Source organism: Periophthalmus magnuspinnatus, chromosome 23 (genome assembly GCF_009829125.3).
Source record: "Periophthalmus magnuspinnatus isolate fPerMag1 chromosome 23, fPerMag1.2.pri, whole genome shotgun sequence".
NCBI lineage: Eukaryota > Metazoa > Chordata > Actinopteri > Gobiiformes > Gobiidae > Periophthalmus > Periophthalmus magnuspinnatus.
Window position 1 is genome coordinate 18,552,315 of NC_047148.1, and position 24,753 is coordinate 18,577,067.

Consider the following 24,753-nt stretch of genomic DNA (forward strand, 5'->3'; position numbering starts at 1 on the left):
TAAGATAGTAGACTATTGACAAAATAAACTAATTTGTCACATTTCTTTCAAAGAAAAAAACTGAAATACACGACTTAGTTTATCATTTTAAAATGATTTATCAACAAAAGGGTTTTGTCAATCCGATTAAAAGATCATTAAAACCAATCTTAACAAAAATGTAGGTCTACTCCAGTACTGCTACACAGGCACAATTTAGCATAGGCTAAATAACATGAAAGGGCGACAAAATTATTCTATTTTGGACTTAAGGGAGACTAATTTATCCACCTGCTGCCTGTTTAAAAAGTCAGCATGTAGTCTAAATAGGCCAATAACAGATGCCAAAATGTCTGCTAGGCTTCTCCACAAATATGGCATAATGCCCATGCTTGTTCTTTTGGAGATTTGGGACAAATAATAACCATAACATAAATAACTTGTGTTGTTTAGTGTAGCACTAAAGGACTAGCCTGCTGGGTTATAGTGAGAGTATGTCTGAGCTGTACAGAAAGGAGTGGGCCAGTGAAGCATCAGTGTAGCACAACCTACTCTCAAAGGTAATGCAGTGCAGTCACAGGGCGATGAAGAGGTCCAGCACTGTGCCTCCGTGTTATTGAGCATCAGTGTAGCTTTCTTTAACCCAGACAAGGATTTACACACCATCAAGAGATAGGAAATAATGACAATATACTTCTGGGTGCGGCTTATGCGCGAGAAAAGCCCTTCGTTCTCACGGAGGTCGAGTGCATTTTTGTCTTTTGTATTTCCTTGATGAATGTCGTGGACATTTTGGATTTTTAAATGTTGTGTCTTGTAAAAACTTGCAATTTGTGGAACCTCTTTGCTCCAAATACGCCGTTGGATCGTACTGTACGCAGTATTTGGGAGACTTACGTTTATGGATCTAACAGCAGAGTCCAGCGTTTATCAATCTGAGAAGAGCGGCCGTGGAGAATGTGCGTAATGGGCCAGCTTCAAACGGCTACATCAGCTAGCGGCTAACATAGCACCAACTCAAACTTCAGTAAATACATATACCTCTCACAGAAACAGCATCCGGATAGTCCCTAGACGCACTTAAGGGAGCCCAGCTTATTTTTCATCAACCCCAGAAGCAAAGTGGTAAGTGTTTCTTTTCACAACTTTGTAAATGTGGGGCCCCACAGAGGATGCTAATGTTAGCAGCCGTAGCGCTAAAGGATAAGGTCATGTTTGGGAAAATCATTTTCGTATATTAAGTTCATTTTATGAAAAAATACCACAAAACATTGGTATAAATCTTAACGCTCTTTTATAAAAAAATGTATCTTAACTTTGTAATTGTCAGCGTAAATGTTAATTTCCCTTCATATTTTGATTGAAATTTGAGGGAATGGTGATTGTGTTATGTTTTGTGCATTTGTGCAAGTTTTGTTCACCCAATTTATTAAAAGAGATGTTTTGATACGTCGATAAACATGTCTATATCCATGTACCTGTCCATAGGATGCGCAGATGTGTTTATGGAGCTGCAGGTACACACTGGTCAGGGAGCAGACACGGGGTTTACTCTCACTCTGGACATTTGTTGATCTCGCTCCTTTTGTCAAATAGATGATCACAGTTGACGCCAATATTTGATTTTAGCTTTCTTATAATGGGCAGGGTTAACAGACGTCTCGATCCAGTTTGCAGTATGTGTAGAACTCCTCTCAAACCTGATTAAGGAATAGATATAAAGCCATTGTTGTCTCTGGTTTCATATTTTTATTGTCATATTCACCGACATTAGAAAGTCCCTGTATCTTCTCATACTCAAAGGTGTACACTGGCTTGTGTCCATGAAGGTGTGGAATAAATGTGTCCATTTCCTTGTGTGATAATTTACTAGACACTTATCTAGTGTCAGATAAGATGGCTTTGAACAAAGGCTTTTTTCTTTCCAGCTTTCTCAGTTACTCTTGCCCAAGAATACAAGATGTGTCCGATGTATCTGATATACATACCTCTGGGCATACCTTTAACTTTTGTTTTTAATGTTCCCAAGAAACAGCTCTTGAGATCTGGTGTATGTCAGATTCATTCCTGTTTGGCAACATGACTACACCACAGACGTGGAGTAGACTTTTTCAGTTTCAGTTGTTCTATCAACAAACAGTTACAGTGTTTGAACTACTGCTGCGGCTTTGTTTAAACCATTAGTAAAACACACACTTTACGCAAGTGCACTGACTCTCCCAAACAGGACTTTGTCTCTCCCCTTAATGTTTGAATCCAGACAAGAAGCTTTTAATGGGGAATTGGCAATTGCCTTTAAGAACATTACTAGAGTATTACGGACAGAGAGATGGTACTACTGGTACTGGTACAACTACCATACTAGAGGTGGGAAATCTATACAGTTGTTATTATTGTTGATGTTTGTTATATATTCTTTTTAATAAAAACTGCTAAAGAGCTAAAGCTAAAAACTGTCAAACAAGGATATGAAGTGATAATTTTACCGTTTGTCCTTAAACCTCATTTAATATATTGTGCACAGGTCTCTGTGCTGGCTTCCTTAAAGACAGTTAAAGACATTAACTTTGTCAAAACATCCTGGCTTAGTGAATGACTTTGTTTTGGAAAAAAACAAACAAAATCTGATTTATACATTAGTGTTTGTCCCATTATGCTGTATACAAATATATTGTGCTATATGCACATATACATGTCTGATATCTGTTTTCTGTTAAAAAAAAAAAAATACTCTTGTTGCTTCCCCTCCATGTAACACATACTTCGTGGCTTTAACTCTGCAGTGTGTGATTTCTGTCATCCAGGCAGTGTGTGATTGATCAACATTCTTGGATGGAGTTTCTCCCTCTTGGTGTTAACATTTCTGTGACCCAGTTTGCAGAGCATCTGTCTCTTCCTCCTCCTGTCTCACGAGTGGCAGCAAATATTCGCAAAGCCAGAAATGTTAAGTGTGCTGCAACACATACCATATTCTTCACTGTGTAATACAAAGAATATTCATTAAAAATGAGCACAATCAATAATTATGATTATTCAGGTAATATAACAATATTGCGTTTACATCTTAAATCTATTGACTGTAGCACTAGGGCTCTACTCAAAATATTGATACAGCAATATCATGATGGACTTTGTATATTGATTCAAGATGCTGTACTGCGATACTTTTAATCAACAGAAATTTATTATAAATTGCCAAGTTACACGCTACCTGCTGACTACTGTATTAAGGGCTGTGTTGCTGAGCTGAAGAAGTGAGTTCTTCATAAATCAATTGTGTTGATGTGAACATTAAATTCCAATGCATTTTGTTAGTCTGCATGATAAAAAAACACACATTTGGCAAACTCTTAAAGGCACTTTTTAAATATGTATCAGGATATGTATTGTGTACCCTGTACTGGGAGGTTCTTTGCAATACTTGGCTCTCTCGTCACCAAATTTATTGCTGCCCTTCCCCAGCTCAATGTACCAAACCTTGTCCTCTCTCACCTTCAAATCTCCAATTACTCAGTGAGTTCATCTGATGCCTGTCTGTTGATACTGAGTTTATCTCTCTCAAAGTGATTCATTTTAGTGGTGAGCAATATTGACAGTGTTTTTTTTGTTTTTTTTGGACTATGTAGATGAACATATTCAGCTGATATCATGGCAATCCATCTGAAATGAGCTAAAGCATACCTGTATATCTTTGTTTGAAGTTCAAGCATTGTACACAATGCAATAAGACTGTAAATTTGCCACCACATTGCAATCTTACAGCTTTTCAAAAATCGTTTACAGTCAGTGCGTGCTCAGTCAATATGTTCTAATTTTGCATCTCCAAAGCGACAACTGCAATAATGTACAGTTTTTATTATTGCCTCCTCTATCACTGGGTCGGACTTATGCGGACGTGTGCTCCTGTGTGCTCACTGACAGGACACTGACACACAGTAACACAATACAGACCGAGTAATGGTAATGGCAAATAATGACTGGGCTCAAATCTTCTCCTGTGGCTCATCTAGTTAGTTTAGGTTTTCTGACCCGTTTAGTGACGCACATACACTACACACGGTGACCCAGAATTGCGCTACATGTGATAAGTTCTGGTGACACTTACTGAGCTACTAGACTTGAATCACTCGAATCTGCTTGTTATTTAAGCTTTAGTATTTTGGATTGATCAACAGTGTACCCTCAAAACCCTACCTAATGTTAATGCTAAAATGGAGTGATACATACAGTTTATCTGTAGAGCACAGTTCGTACACAAAGTAATTCAAAGTGCTTTACAGAGTAAGACATTGAAATCACAATACAACAAATCAAAACATAACTTTCAGTCACATATCCACAGCTAAACAGAACCATTTTGAGCCTGGATTCAAACATTGTCATTAACAAGAAACCAAATGTATCCATCCAAAAAAAGAAAGAAAATACCTATGGTTTTGTAAAGTGAAGCATTATGGCTTAAATTGAAACATAGTTCAATCCCTCCAATTTCATTCAGATGTTTTTATTTTTGGCAATGCTTTTTAAAAAAATTAAACATGACATAAAACCAGAATTTAACTTCTTTTCCCCAATTTATTAAGTCACTGATTCTTACACTTGCACAGATTCTCGGTCCCCCAGGTCTTGTCTGCTCTAATTTCACCAGAACCCCATCCCCCATTGTTGACACCTTGGATTTGAACATTGGCTGCTCTTTCTGGGTTATGTGTGCTAAAAAATCTGTATGCCGAAAGAGTTGATGAGCTGAAGATAAAGGATACAGGAGGAAGTGGGGCAGAAACTAATGAGCTGTGTGTTTGCAGCTGATTGGGAGCCCCGATGAATAAGTCAAATCTCTCTCCTCCCTTCTCTCTTCTGTTCTCTTCTGTCGTTGGCCTCATTGTGCTCTGGGATGATTGTAGAGCGATGATGCTATCTTTTTTTTTTTTTTAACTTCAGCAGCTATATCCAGTGCCTTTTCTAGCAGTACATCCAAGCATGGAGACAATGTCTATGCAAGATGATGTACTTCATGTGAGATTTTTGCATTTAAAGTGTTGCTGTCTCAAAGCAGATATGGCTAAATTGGCTATTAATCACAAAAGAACAAAATTCTATTCAGCTGTGTACAACTGAACTGATAATGATTTATGTTTCTTTGTTTTTATTTAGATCACTGTGGTGGATCCATCCTTCATCGTAATCTTTTGGGATCCAGGCTCTTGAGTCCTAGATGACAAGGTATGTAAAAAAATGATCACCATCAGCCATGTCTTGGGCCTCAAGGCTGCTTCTAAAATGGTTGAATATTGATTGATAAGCATACTAATGCAATGTTCAGACCCACTCTGATGACTACAGCCTGTAATATCACGTTTTTTTTTTTTAGATCTTTGGACGAGTAAGATGAGTACAACTTTAAGCAATCACTGTCATCCACCTCGAGTTACTTTGAGCTGCAGAACATAGTGCTACAGTCACAACGGGCACTCTGTGACTTCATGTATTTGGTTTACTTGATCGGGACTAGTATGTTTCATGAACTCATGACACAGACTATGACATTTTAGCCCAGACTAATTTCAATATCAGTCCGTAAGGGCTGTAGTCAACCAAGAAACTCTTGGCTAACCAATGACAGACCCTGCAGAGGGGGCATGCCATGGCACAGATAAAAGCACTCAAAACATGAGCAATGATCTTACCATGTGTCTGATTAAACTAAGGTCACAAACTCATGGCACCTTACACAAAAACTAAACCCACAGAGATGTACTTCTCCAAACTCCAGCTAACTCGCTCCGAGCCTTATAATACAAATTAAGCAGTAGTTTTTGTGAATAATAGTGGTTAATTTTATTTTACTTTGTGGTCTAAGGACTACTTCTGGTAAAGGTCAAGATCATAGACTGTATAAACAAATGGACAAAGTGAGTGTGATGACACCCATAGCGTTCAACTCCAACCAAAGAAGTGAATTGATCAAGCCGAAAAGCGTCCATGCTCACTTTCTATTTGGAATGCAGTGGCTACCAGGTTTGCCATGTCCCTTTATATATACAGTCTATGGTCAAGATAGGTTTAAAACTATGCTGGAAAGGTCCTAATATGTTCTACTTTTTCAGTATGAATACTTCTAATGTCTAACTACTATCTAGTACCAATACTAATTTTAGTGTTGTAGCTTTAGCTACAATGTTATTTCTAGTCAAATCAAATGTTCCTTGCTGAATATTTGTCAATCACCACAGAGCAGCTCAGATATTTCTATCTAAGTCTAGAAGCACTAAGTCAGTCTGTTAGTGGCACTAGGAAAACACATCTTGCGACGTGAGCAGCAGAGAACAACAATAGCAGACTCTCTTCTCTTCAAAAGTCATACATTTTTCAATATTTTTCCATTATGAATCATTCCTATATCTGCACTTTCCAAAACAGGTAGGCTTCATATGTCAAATGTGTCTGGCAAGTGTGTGAGTCATCTGCAATGATTCCACAATAGTTTTTGGTGCTGAAATTCCAAATTCTGGGGAATGTTGGACAAAAATCACCTGCTAATGACATGTATTAAGAAAACTAAGTTGTCCTCGTGTGAACTACAGCCCGAATCTCTTCAAGAAAGGCCTGCGTCTAAACCTGCTGCAGAAAATCTTTTAAAAGCAGAGGGTGCCTGGCTGCAATCAAATTCCATTTTCATTGAATTACAATTTATGAAGTACAATTACTACTAGACCTATCACTGATGGAACCCGGCACAGCACATATCACACATCACAGATTTGGTGTGTGAAAAGTAATCATCATGCACTTGCTTTTGCAACCCACAGCAGAATTTTCTGTCTGTCTTGTAACCAGGATGTGGCTTTTACTTGTAACACAGTAAAGTTGCCTCTTCTCTGACCTCTAAAATATATTGAATACATACACTATGATTACATATAAATGTAGGGCATGCTATAGAAGCACTTTTAAGTTGGACAAGTAAAGCTGGCTGATGTAACTGTAATGCATATGAACCTGTATGAATAAAATAGTATGCAGAATATTAGTTATGGAGTATGAGTTAACATGACTCTTTCACCTCATTCACTGTTTCCTTGTTACATTTATGTTTCTCTGAAGACCTTCTGTGACCTTATGGAGCTCTGACACCATGATGCGCTGAATATCTCATTTGGTTTTATATTGCATGGGATTTATTCTGTAATGTGATGTCAGAGGAAGGAACACACTACGTACAAGTTGTATTACAGCCAGTGTGTGCGTGTGTGGGTTTGTGGTGTATCGTGGTGAGGGATGAGTGCTTTAAAATGCGTGCTTGTCTCTGACTTGATGACAGTTATGGGTATTACGGTAGTAATTATGGTCTAACTGTCTATCCATCAATCTGTTATGGTTTTGTTGCTCATGATGCAGGGGTTTAGTAGTGTAGATATTTGTCATCTTTATTTTCAGGTACACGCTGGAAGAATCTCGTTGCATAACTGGTGATAAGACTGTATAGTGGAATGCGGATGTTGAAACGCTCCTGTTTGGCTGTTATTTTGAGCCTAGTCTTTTGAATGCAATGCTTTAGGCTGAAAGTTTCTGGTTGTGTCAAAGGCACTTTGTCTATGCCACTGATCAGATTACTCTCCCTCATTTCACTGTGTATTCAAAGAAAACAATCATTGTTTTGTTATCTACAGTCACGCAAGACCACTGAGACCCAAAAAACTGGTGAGAATCGAAACTGGAACTTCAGGTTCTACGAAGTGGCTGCCTGTTACAGACACCTTCTTGTTTTCTCTCATTCAGCTGTAATCCAAGACATCAGTTCCTGTGTACACAGTCTTGTGTAGAACTGTGTATTGTTTGTTTCCGCTATTTGCCCATGAAAATGAGCAATAGAAGGAATCCTTATTTTATTTCAGATTTCAGCTGTGTACAAATGGATGAGCAGGATAGTGATCCAATTACGGTCCGAAATTTAAGCGAGCCAAAAGAGAGCCTAATTTTATTAAATATGATAATTTGTACGTGTACTCTAAAAACTTCAGGCATGTTCAGGTTCATAACACAGTCAATTAGAAATATCAGTAGTTTTGGAACTTACCCCAAGCAAAGAAATCTCAAAACATATGGATGTTTTGAGATTTCTTTCCTGCAACTAGTATAGTATACTGGCATTTAGATTATTCCCACGGCTGTTGTTTTTTATCTTATTGACCTAATCTAAAAAATGTATCCATGACCCAGCAAAGCTACAACCACGCTCTGCAATGTGGATCAAAAAGTGTCTTTCATAGAGCAAACAAGCCCTAGCTAATCACATTCTGCCACTTCTCGCAGACTTACCATTTGGTATAAATAACTGCTTGATACTGTCAAAGTCTGTACTTGACCTCTGGAACATAGATCAATACTCTCATGCTTTGACATGAAATATTAATTAAAAAAATCTTACATAGATCAAGTCTCTGTATGTAACATAAGTTATAAGCTCAAGTGCTGAATTCAGAGAGACATAAGGTTTTGGTGTACGTTTCAGAATTCTTTTATATTTAAGTGCATTTGTTAAAATGAATTGTAAGGTTTATGTTCATGGAATGACCCTATGTGATTTTAATGCAGCTCTATGCTCCCCACCTACTCTTCCATTGGCCTGCATAAGTGCAGTCTTGCTCTGAATGACTGAACCAATCATACTGTAAACTCAGCAGAATGCAGATAGTTGGTTACAACTGTAGTGTAGTAGAAAAGGTATACAAATAAAGATCAATATGATGATTGCAGTTCAAAATCTCAGAAGAATTGCAGACATTGCAACTATCCTCATTTCCAGTGGGCACTGTTCTAGCAGTTAAACAAGTGCATGTGACTGGGGGGACACATACTTGTCTCTCTGTTGTTTATATGTCAGGAGGAGGACAGGAGGAGAGCAGGAGGCACTTGCAGCTGAGGGCTGTGACACAAAGTGCTTTCCTGGCTCTGACTGCGAGGACTGGCCTGTTTCATTCACTGCTGCACACAAGAGGCCACAAGGAGCACTGCCAGGCTGGAGTCACATGTCCACCATTCACACAAGCCCACACAGCATGAAATGTCTGCAAATAAAGATAGCATTTGTCTCATTTCCAAGTCTTTCAAAACTCTTGTGTAGCTGTGGGTCAGTGTGTTGTCAAGCGAGTAGACGGAGAAAATCTCAGGCAAGAGCTTAGCATGTCTTGCTTCAGAAATGAATGGCTCTTGATGGACTAAAGCTGAGCAGCAATCATTCTAGTAACATCTAGGTCAGTGGATGTAAGCCTGTGTGGTAGGCACTAGGCAATTCTGTATTAGTGCAGTGCTTTATAGATGCAGGTCTTGGTCAAATAGCCAGTCATTCAGCCAGTCACCTTTGTACAGTTAAAGATATAGTTGATATTGTTTTCACTGCCATCACTCATTTACCGAAATATTGAACGGTTTTCATATTACTGGTATATTCCAACAGTTTTCTATGTTGTGCATATCTTTCAATCATTAATGATTATCTCATAGTTGCTGGTTAAATCTGCAGTTCTCTTTTTATTTAATTGGTCCCTTACTTTCACACATCATTAAACATTTTTTGTCTGTTGTGTGGGAACCCATATATCAGGCTTGTACTTGTTGAAGAGCTCGACTCTGACATGCGTCATCAGACAGCCGGTGCTTGTTATAAGGAGCGACTAGTGCCAAGCCCTCTGTCATCCCCTCTGGTGATAGACCTGATACGAATAACCTACGCCTTGTATTTATACATTGCTGTGAGTGGGAGTTTCACAGCCCCTCGATAGTGCATACCTCATGCATGTGTGGGCGTATACAACACAAAGCCATTTTGTGGTTTTGGTATAATGCCGGCTGACTGCCCTCATCAGGAAAACTGGAATGTCATTATAATCTGCAGTTCACACTTACAATTACAAATTACTTCAAAATACCATGGCATTACAATATCCAAGACTCATCTTGAGACTCACCAGGGATTACTGAAAGGAACTTCCCCAAACATGCCTTCTTGTTGAGTTGGCCAAGGCTATTTGTAGTTTAAATCAGTTTAACAAAATCCCCATATTGAGATTATAGAAGGCACTGTAAAAAAAATACAGTCCAGAAGGGAGGTGAAGTTACATTCTCTACATGCTTCTATTGACCGGAGCACATTCCATAGAGTATGCTGTATGTGATGAAGCCCTCATTAGATTATCTCAATATAAACAACGTGTGCAACTTGTTCAAATACCTACTGTTTTAACTGCCTAGGGTGGAAGAAGTAAACATTTGGAGGGTTTATGTTCTAGCTGATGGCAAATCACCAAGACAAAAAAAGATATTATATATATTTTAACATTGAACACTTGAGCACACAGGGATGTTTTAATTTTCTTTCATCATTATTATATTATGATTATAGGTTATAGTATACCTCATATCTTCTCAAACAGTATTTTACCATAGAAGAGAATCGCAGTGGATATCAGCGGAGTGTTTTGATAATCATTTAAACATCCTCCTTGAACTGGACCTCCCCAGAAAAAAAAGGTTAAATTGGTTATTTTCTGAATGAATGTGGTCATATGATCACAACATTACATGTGTCATGTTGCTAAGAATAAATAAAAGAAGGGGATGTGTTCTGTTCACCCTAGGACTGTAATGACCCACACATCCTCTTTAAATGTGCAGATATGTAGACAACATGCTAAGCTATTTCATACATATTTTGAAGGTGTCTTTCCTTCTTATGTTAATTAATATTCTTTTATTTTCTCTACCCTTCTCTCTCCTTCAGTGCCTGAGTATGTCCAAGAGGAGCTTGTTTGTGCGGCTGGTGCCGTGCCGCTGCTTGCGGGGTGAGGAGGAGACGATAACATCGCTGGACTACTCTCACTGCAGCCTGGAAACTGTTCCTAAGGAGATTTTTAGCTTTGAAAAGACCTTGCAGGAACTCTACCTCGATGCTAACCAGATCGAGGAGCTGCCCAAAGTAAGTATCTTTTTTTTTTTTAGTTTTTAAGGCTTACAGCATTCAGCCAAAGTGTATTTTTGAGCTTCTTACACCCTTCATCCCCTTGATTGGGCCATCTCTTCCTCCTGTGCAGCAACTGTTTAACTGCCAGCTACTCCATCGACTGAGCCTGCCAGATAATGACCTAACAGTGTTGCCAGCTGGAATAGCAAACCTCATCAATCTCAGGGAGCTCGACGTCAGCAAAAACAGTAAGAAATATGCCCAAGATGTTTGTATCTGATAATCTACATTCAACAGAGGTTAATAGCTCTCAAATGGAATCATAAGGATTGTTGAACCTTTTGTTTTACATGTCATGTATTTAAGAAAAGCCCAATTCAGACTAAATAAATATGAAAATAATTGTTCTTGCCACTTCTTGTTTTTACACAATTTGGTTAAATTTTTTTGATGAAGGAGACAGACAAGACTGAACAAGCAAGCTATCTATAGAAGGGAGGCGGTTTACAGTCAGAGCCAGAGTGCACACATCTCCCTAGAACCTGTCTAGTTTTGCACTATGAAATTGGAGACTTAACTCTAAAACCGCCTCAATAACATTAAATAGTTTTATTGTTTTTCCATTACATTCTTAATGTTAGTTACTCCCACTTTGATTCTCAGCACCAGAGGCTTAAAGAGAAGTTTAAAAAGCATGGAATGTGTAGAAACCATAGGATAAAATAATACTTGAGGATAAGTGGTGTTGTCCTGAAACAGGCAAACTGTGTTGACATTAAAAGCAGCTCATCCCTCTTCACTAAGTAGCAAGTGTTATGGATACAAAGAAGACTAGAGATAAAACATGAGATTTGATCAATTGGTCATTAAATACTTTGTGGATATATAGTGAGAGCAGCAGTCGGGGGCAAGGCATTGTGGGAAATTAGAAAATTCTATAATCTATAATCATATGGGACAATAAAATCAGACCTTTTCAAATGAAATTATAGTAATACTAAAACATACAATAAATGATTTGGCCCAATCCTACTAGAGACAACAAGTACAAACCATTTTTATTATCTATTTACTCCTAATGCTGTTTAGTGCTGATTTGCATGACTATAGTTGACTAGCACTCTTATCTTCCCTAGATAAAATGCTACATTACCTTTGTGGCTTCAAAATGTGTTTTTCAGGTATACAGGAGTTTCCAGAGAACATAAAAAATTGCAAAGTCCTAACTGTTGTGGAAGCTAGTGTGAACCCAATATCAAAGTAAGTTTACTATACCGATTACCCACATTTTTCCAGTGCCAACGTGCATCATTTAGCAACACTGAACTTGATATTTTGTTTTTGCTAGGCTCCCAGAAGGTTTCACCCAACTCCTGAGTCTGACGCAGCTCTACCTGAATGATGCCTTTCTGGAGTTCTTACCAGCTAGCTTTGGCAGGTCAGTTTATGTCGTTCCAATTGTGCAGCCATTTAGTACCTCTGTAATGAAAAAAACTAAACTTTTTATATATTTTAAATTACCGGTACCTTTTATTTTCTCTGTTGCTATAGGCTGACCAAACTTCAAATCCTTGAACTGAGAGAAAATCAATTAAAGATGTTGCCAAAGTAAGTCCGCTGTACATGTTTCTAAACAAATGTACAAAACATTCTGTGTGAAAATCACATTTTCACTTCCCTACACCAGCCCTACTACATGATCTACATGAATGTGTGCACTAATTCCTCCCCTTTAGCTGTAAATTCACTCCCTACACCTCGCTAGTGTTCAGTTTCAAAACGTTGCATAAGATCCACCTTTTCTCTGTTGCTTTCTCTGATTGGTTTTATAATCCTCCTCAGAAACAGTTGTGGTTATTTGTCTGTATAGAAAGACAAACTTTTATTTGTATAATTATTTTATTTTGTATATTTATTTTTGTCTGGACAGTTGAATACTGCCCTGTTTAACTCAAAATGGGTCACTTGTACTGTTGCCAATTTTGAGGTAAGAATGTGACAAAGCTGGCTAATCCTCAGATACTTAATATTAAATGCACCAACTCTTGCAAAATAACCAAAGGGCTTAATATGTACACTCTGCACCTGGCAAACTCAAATACCATTACAGCTAAAACTAAAACCACATCATAGAGAGCTGTCAGCTTCTTACTTGTATGAAGGAGGAGAGAGTGTTGTGACCTAAATGTGACATTAAATCTTAACGGGTGGCCATAAGCTAAAATATGTCACATTTTCCATGAATGAAACAAACATATCTGTTTAAACTGGGATTAGATTGACTTAAATACATGAAAAACCATAGAAACTAAAGAGAGGGCTATACAATTTCTCTTCATATGACTTTAAATGATGATTGTTAGGAGGGTTTTACTCGCCTTCCTATTGCTAGTATTGTGCTGTCTTTTGTCTTGATAGAAGCATGCAGAAACTCACACAGCTGGAGAGGCTTGACCTGGGAAGCAATGAATTCACTGAAGTGGTGAGTTTCCATTTTAACAAGCTTAACCTGTTCAAAGCAAATTCAGACCTTTGCTTCTCATTCTGTTTTCAGTTTATGTACGATGACTTGATGTATAGATCTATGAAAGATTTGTGCTTTTTTCTAAATTGTTTCCCAATTGTCTTTGACAGCCTGAAGTGTTAGAGCAGCTGACTTCAATCAAGGAGCTTTGGATGGATGGAAATAGACTGACATTTTTACCTGGGGTATTTTCGTTTATTACAGTTAATATCATGTTTGTAATGTACACCATTTATAAGGATTTGAATTTCACTAAAGGCCAAACTCCTTCTCCATTATTTGTAGTGTCAAGGGCAGAGATGTGTCCTGATTCAAATCCAGAAGAATTAATTTAGTCTTTATAGTGATGTTTTATTAAAAGGTTTATATGGTAGACCTTATATAGACATAAGAATTGGTCTCGGTCTTGGAAAACTTTAAATGTGGTTCACTGCCACATAGTTACAGGGATAGGCTGCATCCTCAAATAACCTATTAATGAATTATGCTGAAATGTGTTTTTTAATTATGGGACAAAATAATCAAGCACTGAAAGGTATTCATGTATTTCATGCTCTAATTGCAAAGGCTTTATCTGTATCAGCCACAGCTTCAATTACTGGAGTTGCCATCTGTTTTGGAAAAATCATATCATACCATATCATAAGCCTCTACTATTTGATACCCAACTGTTGTTTGAACCTTTTGTTAAACCCTACTCAATTAATACTCATAAGAAACATGTCTTTTGCCAGATGCTGGGAATGCTGAAACAACTGACATATCTCGATGTGTCCAAGAATAACATAGAAATGGTTGATGAGCAAATTTCTGGGTGTGAGAATCTGCAGGACCTCCTCATTTCCAATAATGCCCTTGTCCAACTTCCAGGATCCATTGGTAAATTCATTCACACAAAAGCTTCATCTTCTGATGTGATCATTTGCTATTTTACGTCAAACATTATGTACATAAATATGTTGAAGTATGCCAAAAACATGACTTTAGATGATGTTTGTATGTTTGTTTAAATTTGTTTTTGTTTTGTTTTTATCTCAACCTATATAAATGCAACAAATATTATTGGCTTATTGGCACAATAACAAGTGGTAATCAATTAACAGCCCTAAGTAGTAAAGCACATATGTTTTTCTGCATTCTAGGCTCACTAAAGAAATTAACTGCATTGAAAGTGGATGAGAACCAGCTCGTGCAACTACCAGACTCTGTTGGAGGGTAAGCAACTGAATACATATTTTAGCTTTTTTTTTATTTTATCTTGTTACCAACTGAGAAATTGTAACTTTTCCCATTTTTGATGATGTGTGATACTGTGATGTACTATCACAGTAGTGCTCTTTATGTTAGCTGAACCTTCTTTTTTATGTAGTCTGTGATAAAGCATTACATGTTTTCATGTCCTTGGCAAATTATCTATGTGTGCTGTTTTGTTTTTGTCATTTTGTAGTTACTGGTCTAACTGATGTTTCAAAACACAGTGATTCAGCTATATGTCCCTAATATGTCTGAGTACTTTCAAAGATTATGTAAAAAACAAAACAAAACATGGTTTATCTTAATCGCACACATGGATTTCTGTTTAAGCATGCAGACTTTTGCCAATTGCACCAGGTTTGTTTTACCCGCTGGACAATCCTTGCCTAGCATAAACTTAAAATGCTTGTTGTCAGGATGGTGGCCCTGGAAGAACTAGACTGCAGTTTTAATGAGATTGAAGCCTTGCCCTCCTCCATTGGCCAGTGTGTTGGCATTCGCACCTTTGCTGCTGATCACAACTTCCTGAGTCAGCTTCCTCCTGAGGTGACTATTTCTAGCATTGTCTGTGAATGTTCTAGTAGTTGTACCTGTAACCCTGAGCCATTTCTTTTCCTCTTCAACTCAGATGGGAAACTGGAAGAATGCAACAGTACTGTTTCTCCATTCAAACAAATTGGAGTGTTTGCCAGAGGAGATGGGTGACATGCAGAGGCTGAAGGTCATTAATCTTAGTAACAACAAGTGAGTAAATGGTGCCGTCATATAATCTAACTTGTTTATTTGAACACTGGTGTGCACACATGCACATTGCACATAACAATGCTGTTGATGTTGGTGATACACATAATCTGTTTCATGCTTTTTGTTACAGGTTAAAAAATCTTCCCTATAGTTTCACTAAACTGAACCAGATGACTGCTATGTGGCTCTCTGAAAATCAGGTAATACCAGGATCCTGCATTATGTTCAGAGCATAAAGTATACATAGTTAAAATGGGTTGGAGGTAATTTTTCATGCTGTCTGAAATCCACGCTTTGTTCACTGACCTCAAGGATATCACAGGTTACTGTGTAAATAGATGCAGCTAGAAAGGAAAACACATTTAAAATGCAGTAAACCACTTCCCTGATACCTGATCAAAATGTGCCAAATAACAAAGACTGTGTGACGCGCTTAAGTAAACTCAGACCTCCATTACATTAACAGAAGGCACGTTCTTAACTAAACTAACTAAACTAACTTCTCAGCTAAATGGATCACACATTGGTCATGCAGATCACCTACATGTTGGAACCCATGATATGTGACCAATTTGTAGATTCATTTTGAGGCTTATTTTCTTTGTAAAAGAATACTCAATATCCTCTCTTTCACAGTCAAAGGCCTTGATTCCACTTCAGAAAGAAGAGGATCCAGAGACGCACAAGACTGTCCTGACAAACTACATGTTTCCGCAGCAGACCAAGGCTGAGGATTGTAAGTTTGAAGTTTGTATTTCTTCACCAAAACATGACTAGTGCTCTTATCTTAGCACTTTGTCTTGCATGTGACCTACAAGAGTCCCTTAGTGCATATTTTATAAGTGACCCTGTTACCTGAGACACAAGAAACACTAGTGTTCATCTAACCTCTTGTAGAGCAACTGTTTTGTTTGGTTTCTTATTCCACTTGTCAGCTTCTTCTGACCTTGCATTTTAATTTACAGTACAAGAGATAAACAATATACAGTAGATGTAATTGTATTATGTATATGTGTAAAATGAATGCTCAATTTGACCAACTATCCAGTCAAACTCATTAATTGACTGTTGGAAAATACACCAAAACATTCTGTTTGTGAGGTATTTTTTTATTTGTTGGGTAACAGTGTACTTTAAAACATGACATTGACCAAAGGGGAAGCATGCATCATACCAGGTTCTAGCACAGCTTCTAGTGTCACAAATATTAGTTTGTGGTTGTCATATGTTTAACAAATCACATTCCCCCATTATCCCATATAATTTACTATAATTTTTCAAACTATAAAAACCAAACATACATTTTAGCATGGTCTTATCATTATCTTGATGCGCCCCCTTGTGGCTTCTTCCTTAAAGGGTACATTTAAAAGCTTTTCATTTCAACTGTTGTTTCAGACATTCCTAACTCTGATTCTGAGAGCTTCAATCCTGCTCTCTGGGAAGAGCAACGCAAGCATCGAGCTCAGGTGGCATTTGAGTGTGACGAGGATAAGGATGAGAGAGAAACTCCACCACGGGTTTGTATTAATGCTATGTTCAGTGAAAAGTATTTGTCTTAATTAATTTAAGAAATCAACTATAATATATATAATCATTGTTTGTTTTAAAGGAGGGAAACTTGAAACGCTACCCTACACCCTATCCAGACGAGCTGAAGAACATGGTGAAGACTGCTCAATCTGTGGCACACCGACTTAAAGAGGAGGAATCAAGTGACAATTGTATGAAAGAGGCTAAACATGTGGAGAGGAACCATATAGGACTGCAGGACGTGGGCGTTAAGGTCTGCTTAAAAATATATCAGTTATGAATGTTGCATTGGCTCTAATTAGTTTGCTGACATATGTATTACTTATATTGTTTTTTTGTGTGTGAAGGTGATTGAGGCTCCGTGTCCGAATGGTATGACTGCAGAGCAAGAACAAACATCAAATACAGATGCATCTACACCAGAGTCTCAGGACAATTCAGAATCGTATACATCCTATAAAGGTCAATTTAAATCTTCTGAGGCTTCATTGACAAACCATGAAGACACTCTGGAGGTAACTATCTTCAAGTCTTATTTTACCAAATGAAATTAAAATACATGTTGAAATGAATTGTGTAATGTTGCCTCTAGGATTCTGAGGAGCTTTTTGATGAAGAGGAGATGAAAATAGCAGAGATGAGACCCCCACTTATTGAAATTTCTCTAAACCAACCGAAAGTGGTAACATTAAGTAAAGATAAGAAAGGTAAGAGTGGTTGTAAGTTTCTTGTACATGGCAACAAACAGCCATAGGATAACAGTGATTTATTGTTCATAGATGACTCCAGGGATGCTGACTCCTTGCTGGATGACACAGTTGCTAACAGTAACCAGAACAACAGTAATTGCTCATCACCTTCACGCATGTCGGACTCTGTCTCTCTGACCACAGACAGCAGTCAGGACAACTCTCTTTGCACACCGGAAAGAGAAGCTAAGATGGCCTTTCTACCAAAACTGTAAGTCTTGGAGATGACTAGATTCTCTTTTATATTTTATGAAAGTAGTAATATTATTTTTTGCTTTAGGAGGGAAGATGAGAACATGAACCAACCAACAGAAACTACTCCATTTCTCCATAATGGCAACGGCTCTGAAACTTCCCTCCCAGCCCTATTAAAAACTCAGTCAACCCAGCCACAGAAAGCAGGAGATTACGATCTGTCTGTGGAAGCGAGACTCACTATTATTGAGAAGGAGATGGATAATGGCCTGAGGGACTCGTACAACAAGTGGGACCAGATCAATATGAATATCTCCACCACTAATAACATGGTTAAACTGGATGAGTTAGAAACAGGCAGGAATGGTCACGTGCAAGATGATTTTAATATGCATGGATCTAGAAATAACAACATGGACTTTTTACAGAATGGAAACCAGCAGGTCATTGACTTGAGAGCTGATACAGGTGTGGCAGTCAGCAGTGATTTGTCTCGCAGCACTGAGGAGCTGTCCCCAGAAAAGCACTGCTACCCTCCACAGGTTATGAAGTCCCACAGTATCAGTAACATAGAGGCAGGTGGCATGAAGCTTTACTCCTTTGATGGAGATGGAGACCACCATGACGGCCCCACTGTGAGCAGGGGGCCAGGGGTGAGCTCCGGGGCACAGGGTCAGAGCATAGTGAGGAGTAAGTCTGCCTCATTACTGAATGATCAGTCTCTCCAGATCTATCCCAACACTTCAGTGTCCTCCTCAGACCTGCTGTCTTCATCCAAACCCTGTGCCAGCTCCAGCAGGTACCCTGTGTCTTCCAGCATGACTATGGGTGCCCCCCCTCCTCAGTACAATGTGCAGTATACGAGCAGTGCTGTGCCAAAAGACGGCATGTGGGGTCAAAGGCAACCCAATGCCCCAGGTATGCCTACAGAGCATCAAGGCTATCTACCTCCCCCGCCTCATTCTTTAGCCAACACAAACTACTCCAATCGCAATCAGGTGCCTCCCTATCCTCTGCAGCCCCAGCACAAGGCACCCCCCATGGCCTCCAAACTCCCCGGGGACATGTGGTCCAAAGACAGACTTCCAGCTACAGTTGGACAGCCAAGAAGCAACACACTCCAACGGCAAAGTAGCAGTGCTTCTACTCTGTCCACAGGAGAGCCCAGACGTATACAGCTGCCTGAAGGGGACTACATGACCTACAGAGACATTCACACCACATTTGCCAGGGGTCCTCTGGCAATGAGCCATGCCATGCAGAGACCCCTCTCCGCCCGCACTTACAGCATAGATGTACCTGGAGGTGCGAGACCATATAGTGCCCGACCGCAGCTTCATGAGCTTCCAGAGAGGACCATGTCCGTGAGCGACTTCAACTATCAGCACAGCAGCCCCAGCAAAGGGCCCAGCACCCGAGTCAAGTCTGAGCACTCTCTTCTGGATGGACCAGTGACTGGACCAGGCCGAGTTCCAGTGGACTGGAGGGATCAAGTGATGCGGCATATTGAAGCCAAGAAAATGGAAAAGGTAAATACTTAACCAAATTAAAATGATGCATTATCTGTTTTGTGCAATAATACTTATCACTAGGATATTGTAAGGACAATTAACTGTAGAAACTTTAATAAACACACACAGTTTAAAAGAATGAAAAAAACAAGTATTCTTCAAGGCTTCTCTCCTAAACTTACTAACCATAAAATGTATTTTGTGTGTTCTACGTTACATACTCTGCATAACAGCATGTTTCTCATTGTTTTGTTCTTCTTTGTTATATGTTATTGCTTCATTTTTTTTTCTGTTTTATTTTTTGCCATCACAATTGCTACAACTTGCATGACCACTCGGTGTGGTTCCTCTGTTCAGAGCATGCTGTCTCGCTCCTATAATTCCCATAATGCTCCACTGAGCTCGTCTCACTACAACAGCTGTAGGGATTTGCATGCGAGCCAAGGTTCTCTGGTCTTTAGTGCCAGAGACGGACACCCCTACACAGCTCTGGGCCCATGTGTGAGTACTGCCTGTAGTTTAGCTAACTGCTTGTACTAAGTCCGCTCCTGATAGTTTCACATCCTTTTAGACCATAAGGAAATGTCTGTTTCCTTCTTGCCCTGATGTTGACGTGATCACTGACAGAATAAAGTCACTCTTCCTATGTTCTTCTGTAAACTGTTATGTGACATCTGAAACGCTCCTGTACTGGTCTATTTCTCCTGAGTGTTGATGTGATTTTTACTGTAGTTTTAGTATCTGAGGTGAGTTTTGTACCATCTTTTGGTGCTGCAAAATGTTTGCACAAAAAGATTTGGAGGTCCTCAAAATCAAACTAGCCAGCTTAGCATGGTACAAGACCTTCCATCATATTTGTGGCGTGCTTCTTCCCCTAATCTACTTCATACTTTTTCATCAAGACTTTTCTTAATTTATTCTTTATTTCATTATATTCACTTCATCTTCAGAGGTCATTCATAATCTCTCAAAGTGTGTGTGGTGCTTAAAGGTAAGCAGAAGTAGTGTGTAAGCTGTAACTGTGTTCATGCTTCACTAATTTCACACCAAACGCTTATTTAGATGAGGATCTGTATTCTATTCTAACTTGTCACATTTACCTATTGCCTTTCAGGATGAAGTGTTTGTTCCCCAAGGTCAGCAGAGCTTCACCATGGACCCTCACAGAAAAGTATGTAAAACAAATGCAACCAGTGTAACTCAGACTAGTCTTAATTCACTTTTCTCAAAGGGGAATTTACACTATAATATAATTATTAATTTATAATTTGTAAGTCTAATACATGATGTCTCTTTTGTAGGTGCCTTTGATAAATGGTCAAGTGGGGCCCCCTGGTCGTCCTCAGATGAGCCAGTCGACAGTGGCCCGCCACCCTTCACGAGAGCAGCTCATTGATTTCTTAATGCTCAAAGTTTCACACCAGCCACAAGGACACCCACGTATTCCCCACGAGACTTTGCACCAAGAGGTTGCTGTTTTTTCCTATTGGTGTCTTATACTATATTAAGAAATCCATTACATAATAATTAATAATATAAAATATATTTTTGCTTGTCCTTCAGTTTCATGTGAAAGTAGAGAAGAATCCAGAGCTTGGGTTCAGCATATCCGGAGGAGTAGGTGGTCGAGGAAACCCATTTCGTCCGGATGACAATGTAAATTCACATGCATGTGAACATTTGCTCACTGTGACACTTAAATCCCATGGTCCTCATTCCTGAAACCACGTGACTAACGTTGAAATAAGCCTCTGTCTTGCAGTGCAGTTTCAATCAGGGGTTTGTGATATTCCTGGGCCTTAGTGGTTGTTTCTCTACAGTTACAGGCACATTTGGGCACATTTGCGATTGATTGCCATAATATTGTTTGAGTGTTGTTGTGGATGAATATTTTTTCCTTTTTTTCTTTGTGATTTTTTTTTTTTTTTTTTCTTTGTGAGAATTTGGCATGAATGAGGCCTAAAGAATTTAAAGATCACAGGGACACATAAACACTTACTCTACTATTTACTTTCAACCTGTAATTGAGTCATAGAATGATGTTTTCATAAAAATTGATGTGTTTCATACTTTTAATGGTCAGTGACTGTTGAATCTGTCTGTCCTTTACTTTTACACGTCTTGAGCAAGACCCATTTCCTCCTCATTTAAATGCAAAATATTAAAGTATATGTTGCGTGTAAATATTTAATGTCACTCAAAGTGTTTTTTCTTACCTCTACTTCAAACTACTATAGGGTATTTTTGTAACAAGGGTTCAACCAGAAGGACCTGCTTCCAAGATTCTTCAGCCAGGGGATAAAATACTCCAGGTACCTTTTTAAGATTTGTACATATATAACCTATTCCACAATTAGCAATGTTTGTACTAAACTATGGTAAATCTTATCTTGTAGGCAAATGGCTACAGCTTTGTGAACATTGACCATGGAAATGCTGTGTCCCTGCTGAAGACTTTTCCAAACACTGTGGAATTGACTATTGTCAGAGAGATGCAAGCATAGACTTAACCACATTTAACATGGAGAAGAGACAATAATGTGGCATCAATATTTTTATACATTTAACAACCTGGTTCGAGATACTTTGAACTATTTATAGTAGCTTTTAAGAGCCTAGATTTGATGGGAGAACCACTGGATGCAGTGGATACAGTGAGACGGAGATGGACACTGCAAGTATAAGATCTTAAAGGCCATCACTGTGGTATATATATATTGATATTTTTTTAAACAAATAATAGATAAAATATGAACAGATGAAATGCAAATTGTTACTGTGGTCTCTGTACAGACATATCTTTTGCTCTAATTTTCACCCCATCTTTGCAAGATTTTAACTTTCAAATGGACTACAATTAAATCTGACCACTAGAGGGCAGGGTCCCCTCATTTTAGTTAACTTGGACACTTTTTGACTTTTTAATTTAACAATGACATTGTTTGGTTGGCTACACAATAATCAGCAAAGGACAGTGTTATGTGCATTTCATGTGAAATCGAATGTAGATCAAGGTGGTGTTGGGAGATTGTGACAAGAAATCATCCACCTTTATCATCTAATCTGTGATCACTTCTGGTCCTCGGTGAATCCTCATTATCTGCACAAAGTCTGCTGGACCTCCTTTCTGGGTGTTAGAGTGTATGGACAGAATTAATCAGAAAATACCTGAAACTTGATACAAAAAGTGCAAGAGGAGTATCCTGTATGTGATCTATTACAAAGACAAGAACAATGGGATGGAATTGAAATATCTGAAATCCGGGAGATGTTTTGTTTCGTTTGTCTGGCCTCATTTTAGTTTTGTCAGATGTTTTATTTTCATTAGATAAAATGTGGCGGTTATGCTAGTTAACCAAAGCAAGATAGGAAATTATGAAAAAAACCTGCCTATGTATGAGATTACAGCAGAAAGAACAAGCCACGTTGTTTCATAAGGGCTTCATCTTTCAGACAGTGGCTATAGATCTTTGTTGGTATACTTTTTTTTTTTTTTTTTTAAACATCTAACATAATTTTTTTTTCATAGGAGATGACCACATTCTGCCTTTTATGTATCTTTTACTCATCACTTTAAAGCACTGTTGTAGTTATTTTTGTTTTGTTGTTTTGCTGTACAGAGAAACGGAGAGTGGGATAACAAAGAGTAAGTGCCATAGACCTTGAACTGTTTGAAAAGGGGGTGCTGATGAACCCCAGAAATCAGCAATACTCACATTTCATACACATTTCCCAGCACTGGTTTAAAAGCAATATGTAAAGTCTTTTTATTATTACCATTCACACATACAATCGCATTTTGAAAACACAACATTTTATTAAGACCTGATTTTAAATGTGTTTTTAATCCTTTTGCAATGACATAGCACTGACGATGTTTGACAAAGTGCTAAAAGATATGATAATGTGCATTGTGTTAAAGTGAATGTTTGGGTCACTTTTCCCTGTGCGGTTCACTGCTGCGACTAAACCGTGAGGGATAACCACATCTGTTTTAAAGGTGATATTAAGTCCATTTGATGTGATTTTTTTATAAGTGTGTCAGTTGCATGAATTACAAATATTTATACACGTACAGAATTGCTATGGGAGTTTCCAGAAGCTATGGAAATTATAGCGTTTCCACAATACCCCCAAATAACTTTAAATAATAGAGAAACAATTGTGTAATTTGTAACAAGTTCTTCATCCTTGTCCTTCCATACCAGCATTTTGTCTGAAAAGAAAGTAATTGTTTTAGTCACTCATTCCATTAATTTGACCTGTAGCAATGATGTTTATTATAAAAATGAAGAACATGAAAAAAATGAACTATTAATTATTTAGTATTTGGAAAAGGATGCTTGAAAATATTTCACTGATGTTAAAATTGTTCACCCAAAATGTTTTTCACCATCACTAAAATGTGTGCTTCTCAAATTATAATGTCTAGTGTATTTTTCTTCGTTTTGCTTTTGTTGTGGTTTTTACACTTTGGAAAAACTGACAATCTAGAGGGAGATCAAAATCACATTCTCACCATTCATGTCAGTGCGTCTTAATGCTTCTTTGTTTTGTATTTTAATTTATTTAGTGGTCTTCTGAGTTATCAGACATTACTAATCCAATTGTACATTGAAAATGAATAAAAAAAGATTAATGCATTGGTGACTTGCGATTGTAAAACCAGCAATAAATTAAAATCCAGAGGCACCTGTTTTAATGTAGGCTAAAGGTGTGTCTGACCACATCCACCGTGAGTGAAATGATATGCATTTATCAACATTCCAGATTTTGTACATAATTACTTGTTTGAGATTTAACCTGTGGAAAATAAAAAAAGCTCTTTAACAGTATATTCTTGTGCAACATTTTTGTGTTTCAGTTGGCAATCCATGACGGTAGTGTATGTTCAAGATAATACTACCTTTGTCCACTTTACTTAAAGGTGCACACTGTAACTTTTCTGATGGAGAGTGGCCAGTTGCTCATGTTCATGGTGATGTTATTACTTTTCCTAGAATGTTCCTCCATATGACCTTAAACTGATTTATCTCCAGGTCAGATCATCACTAAGAAGCACTATATATAACTTTTTTTTTTTTTCTTTTTTTTTTGTTTTTTTGGTTAGGCTGCATTAAATGTAAACCATACCTGAAGTTGTCCACTAGGGGGCAATATTGTTTAAACTAATCCAGTGCATTAACAAGACTATGAACAAACACACACAAATCAGGAGTTTTATTAAATTATGTCAGTGCCTATATGTTACAAAAAACTATTTAAAATCAGTTTTGTTTTGCAGTTAAAGATTCTAGTCTAGAT

General features: G+C 38.1%; 1 protein-coding gene across 3 annotated transcripts; it reads left to right on the forward strand.

Moving 5' to 3' along the window:
- Window positions 1-517: 517 nt before the first annotated feature.
- erbin (erbb2 interacting protein) lies at window positions 518-23,485 on the forward strand. 3 transcript variants are annotated; one of them, XM_055231451.1, is made up of 28 exons: window positions 541-1,104; window positions 5,134-5,202; window positions 10,760-10,954; window positions 11,070-11,187; window positions 12,121-12,199; window positions 12,288-12,377; window positions 12,491-12,547; window positions 13,358-13,421; window positions 13,574-13,648; window positions 14,198-14,342; window positions 14,606-14,678; window positions 15,134-15,263; window positions 15,346-15,461; window positions 15,592-15,661; window positions 16,098-16,197; window positions 16,860-16,981; window positions 17,074-17,247; window positions 17,342-17,509; window positions 17,587-17,701; window positions 17,774-17,954; window positions 18,024-19,467; window positions 19,807-19,950; window positions 20,564-20,620; window positions 20,751-20,918; window positions 21,013-21,105; window positions 21,687-21,761; window positions 21,846-21,957; window positions 22,008-22,018. In XM_055231451.1, exons 3-27 carry the CDS (start codon window positions 10,769-10,771, stop codon window positions 21,951-21,953), a joined length of 4,152 nt encoding a protein of 1,383 aa, XP_055087426.1. In that variant the 5' UTR covers window positions 541-1,104; window positions 5,134-5,202; window positions 10,760-10,768; the 3' UTR covers window positions 21,954-21,957; window positions 22,008-22,018. The 3 variants fall into 3 exon arrangements, with proteins under 3 accessions (XP_055087427.1, XP_055087426.1, XP_033846068.1); XM_033990177.2 differs by having other exon boundaries at window positions 21,846-23,485; XM_055231452.1 differs by lacking the exon at window positions 19,807-19,950 and having other exon boundaries at window positions 518-1,104; window positions 21,846-23,485.
- The last annotated feature ends 1,268 nt before the right edge of the window (window positions 23,486-24,753 follow it).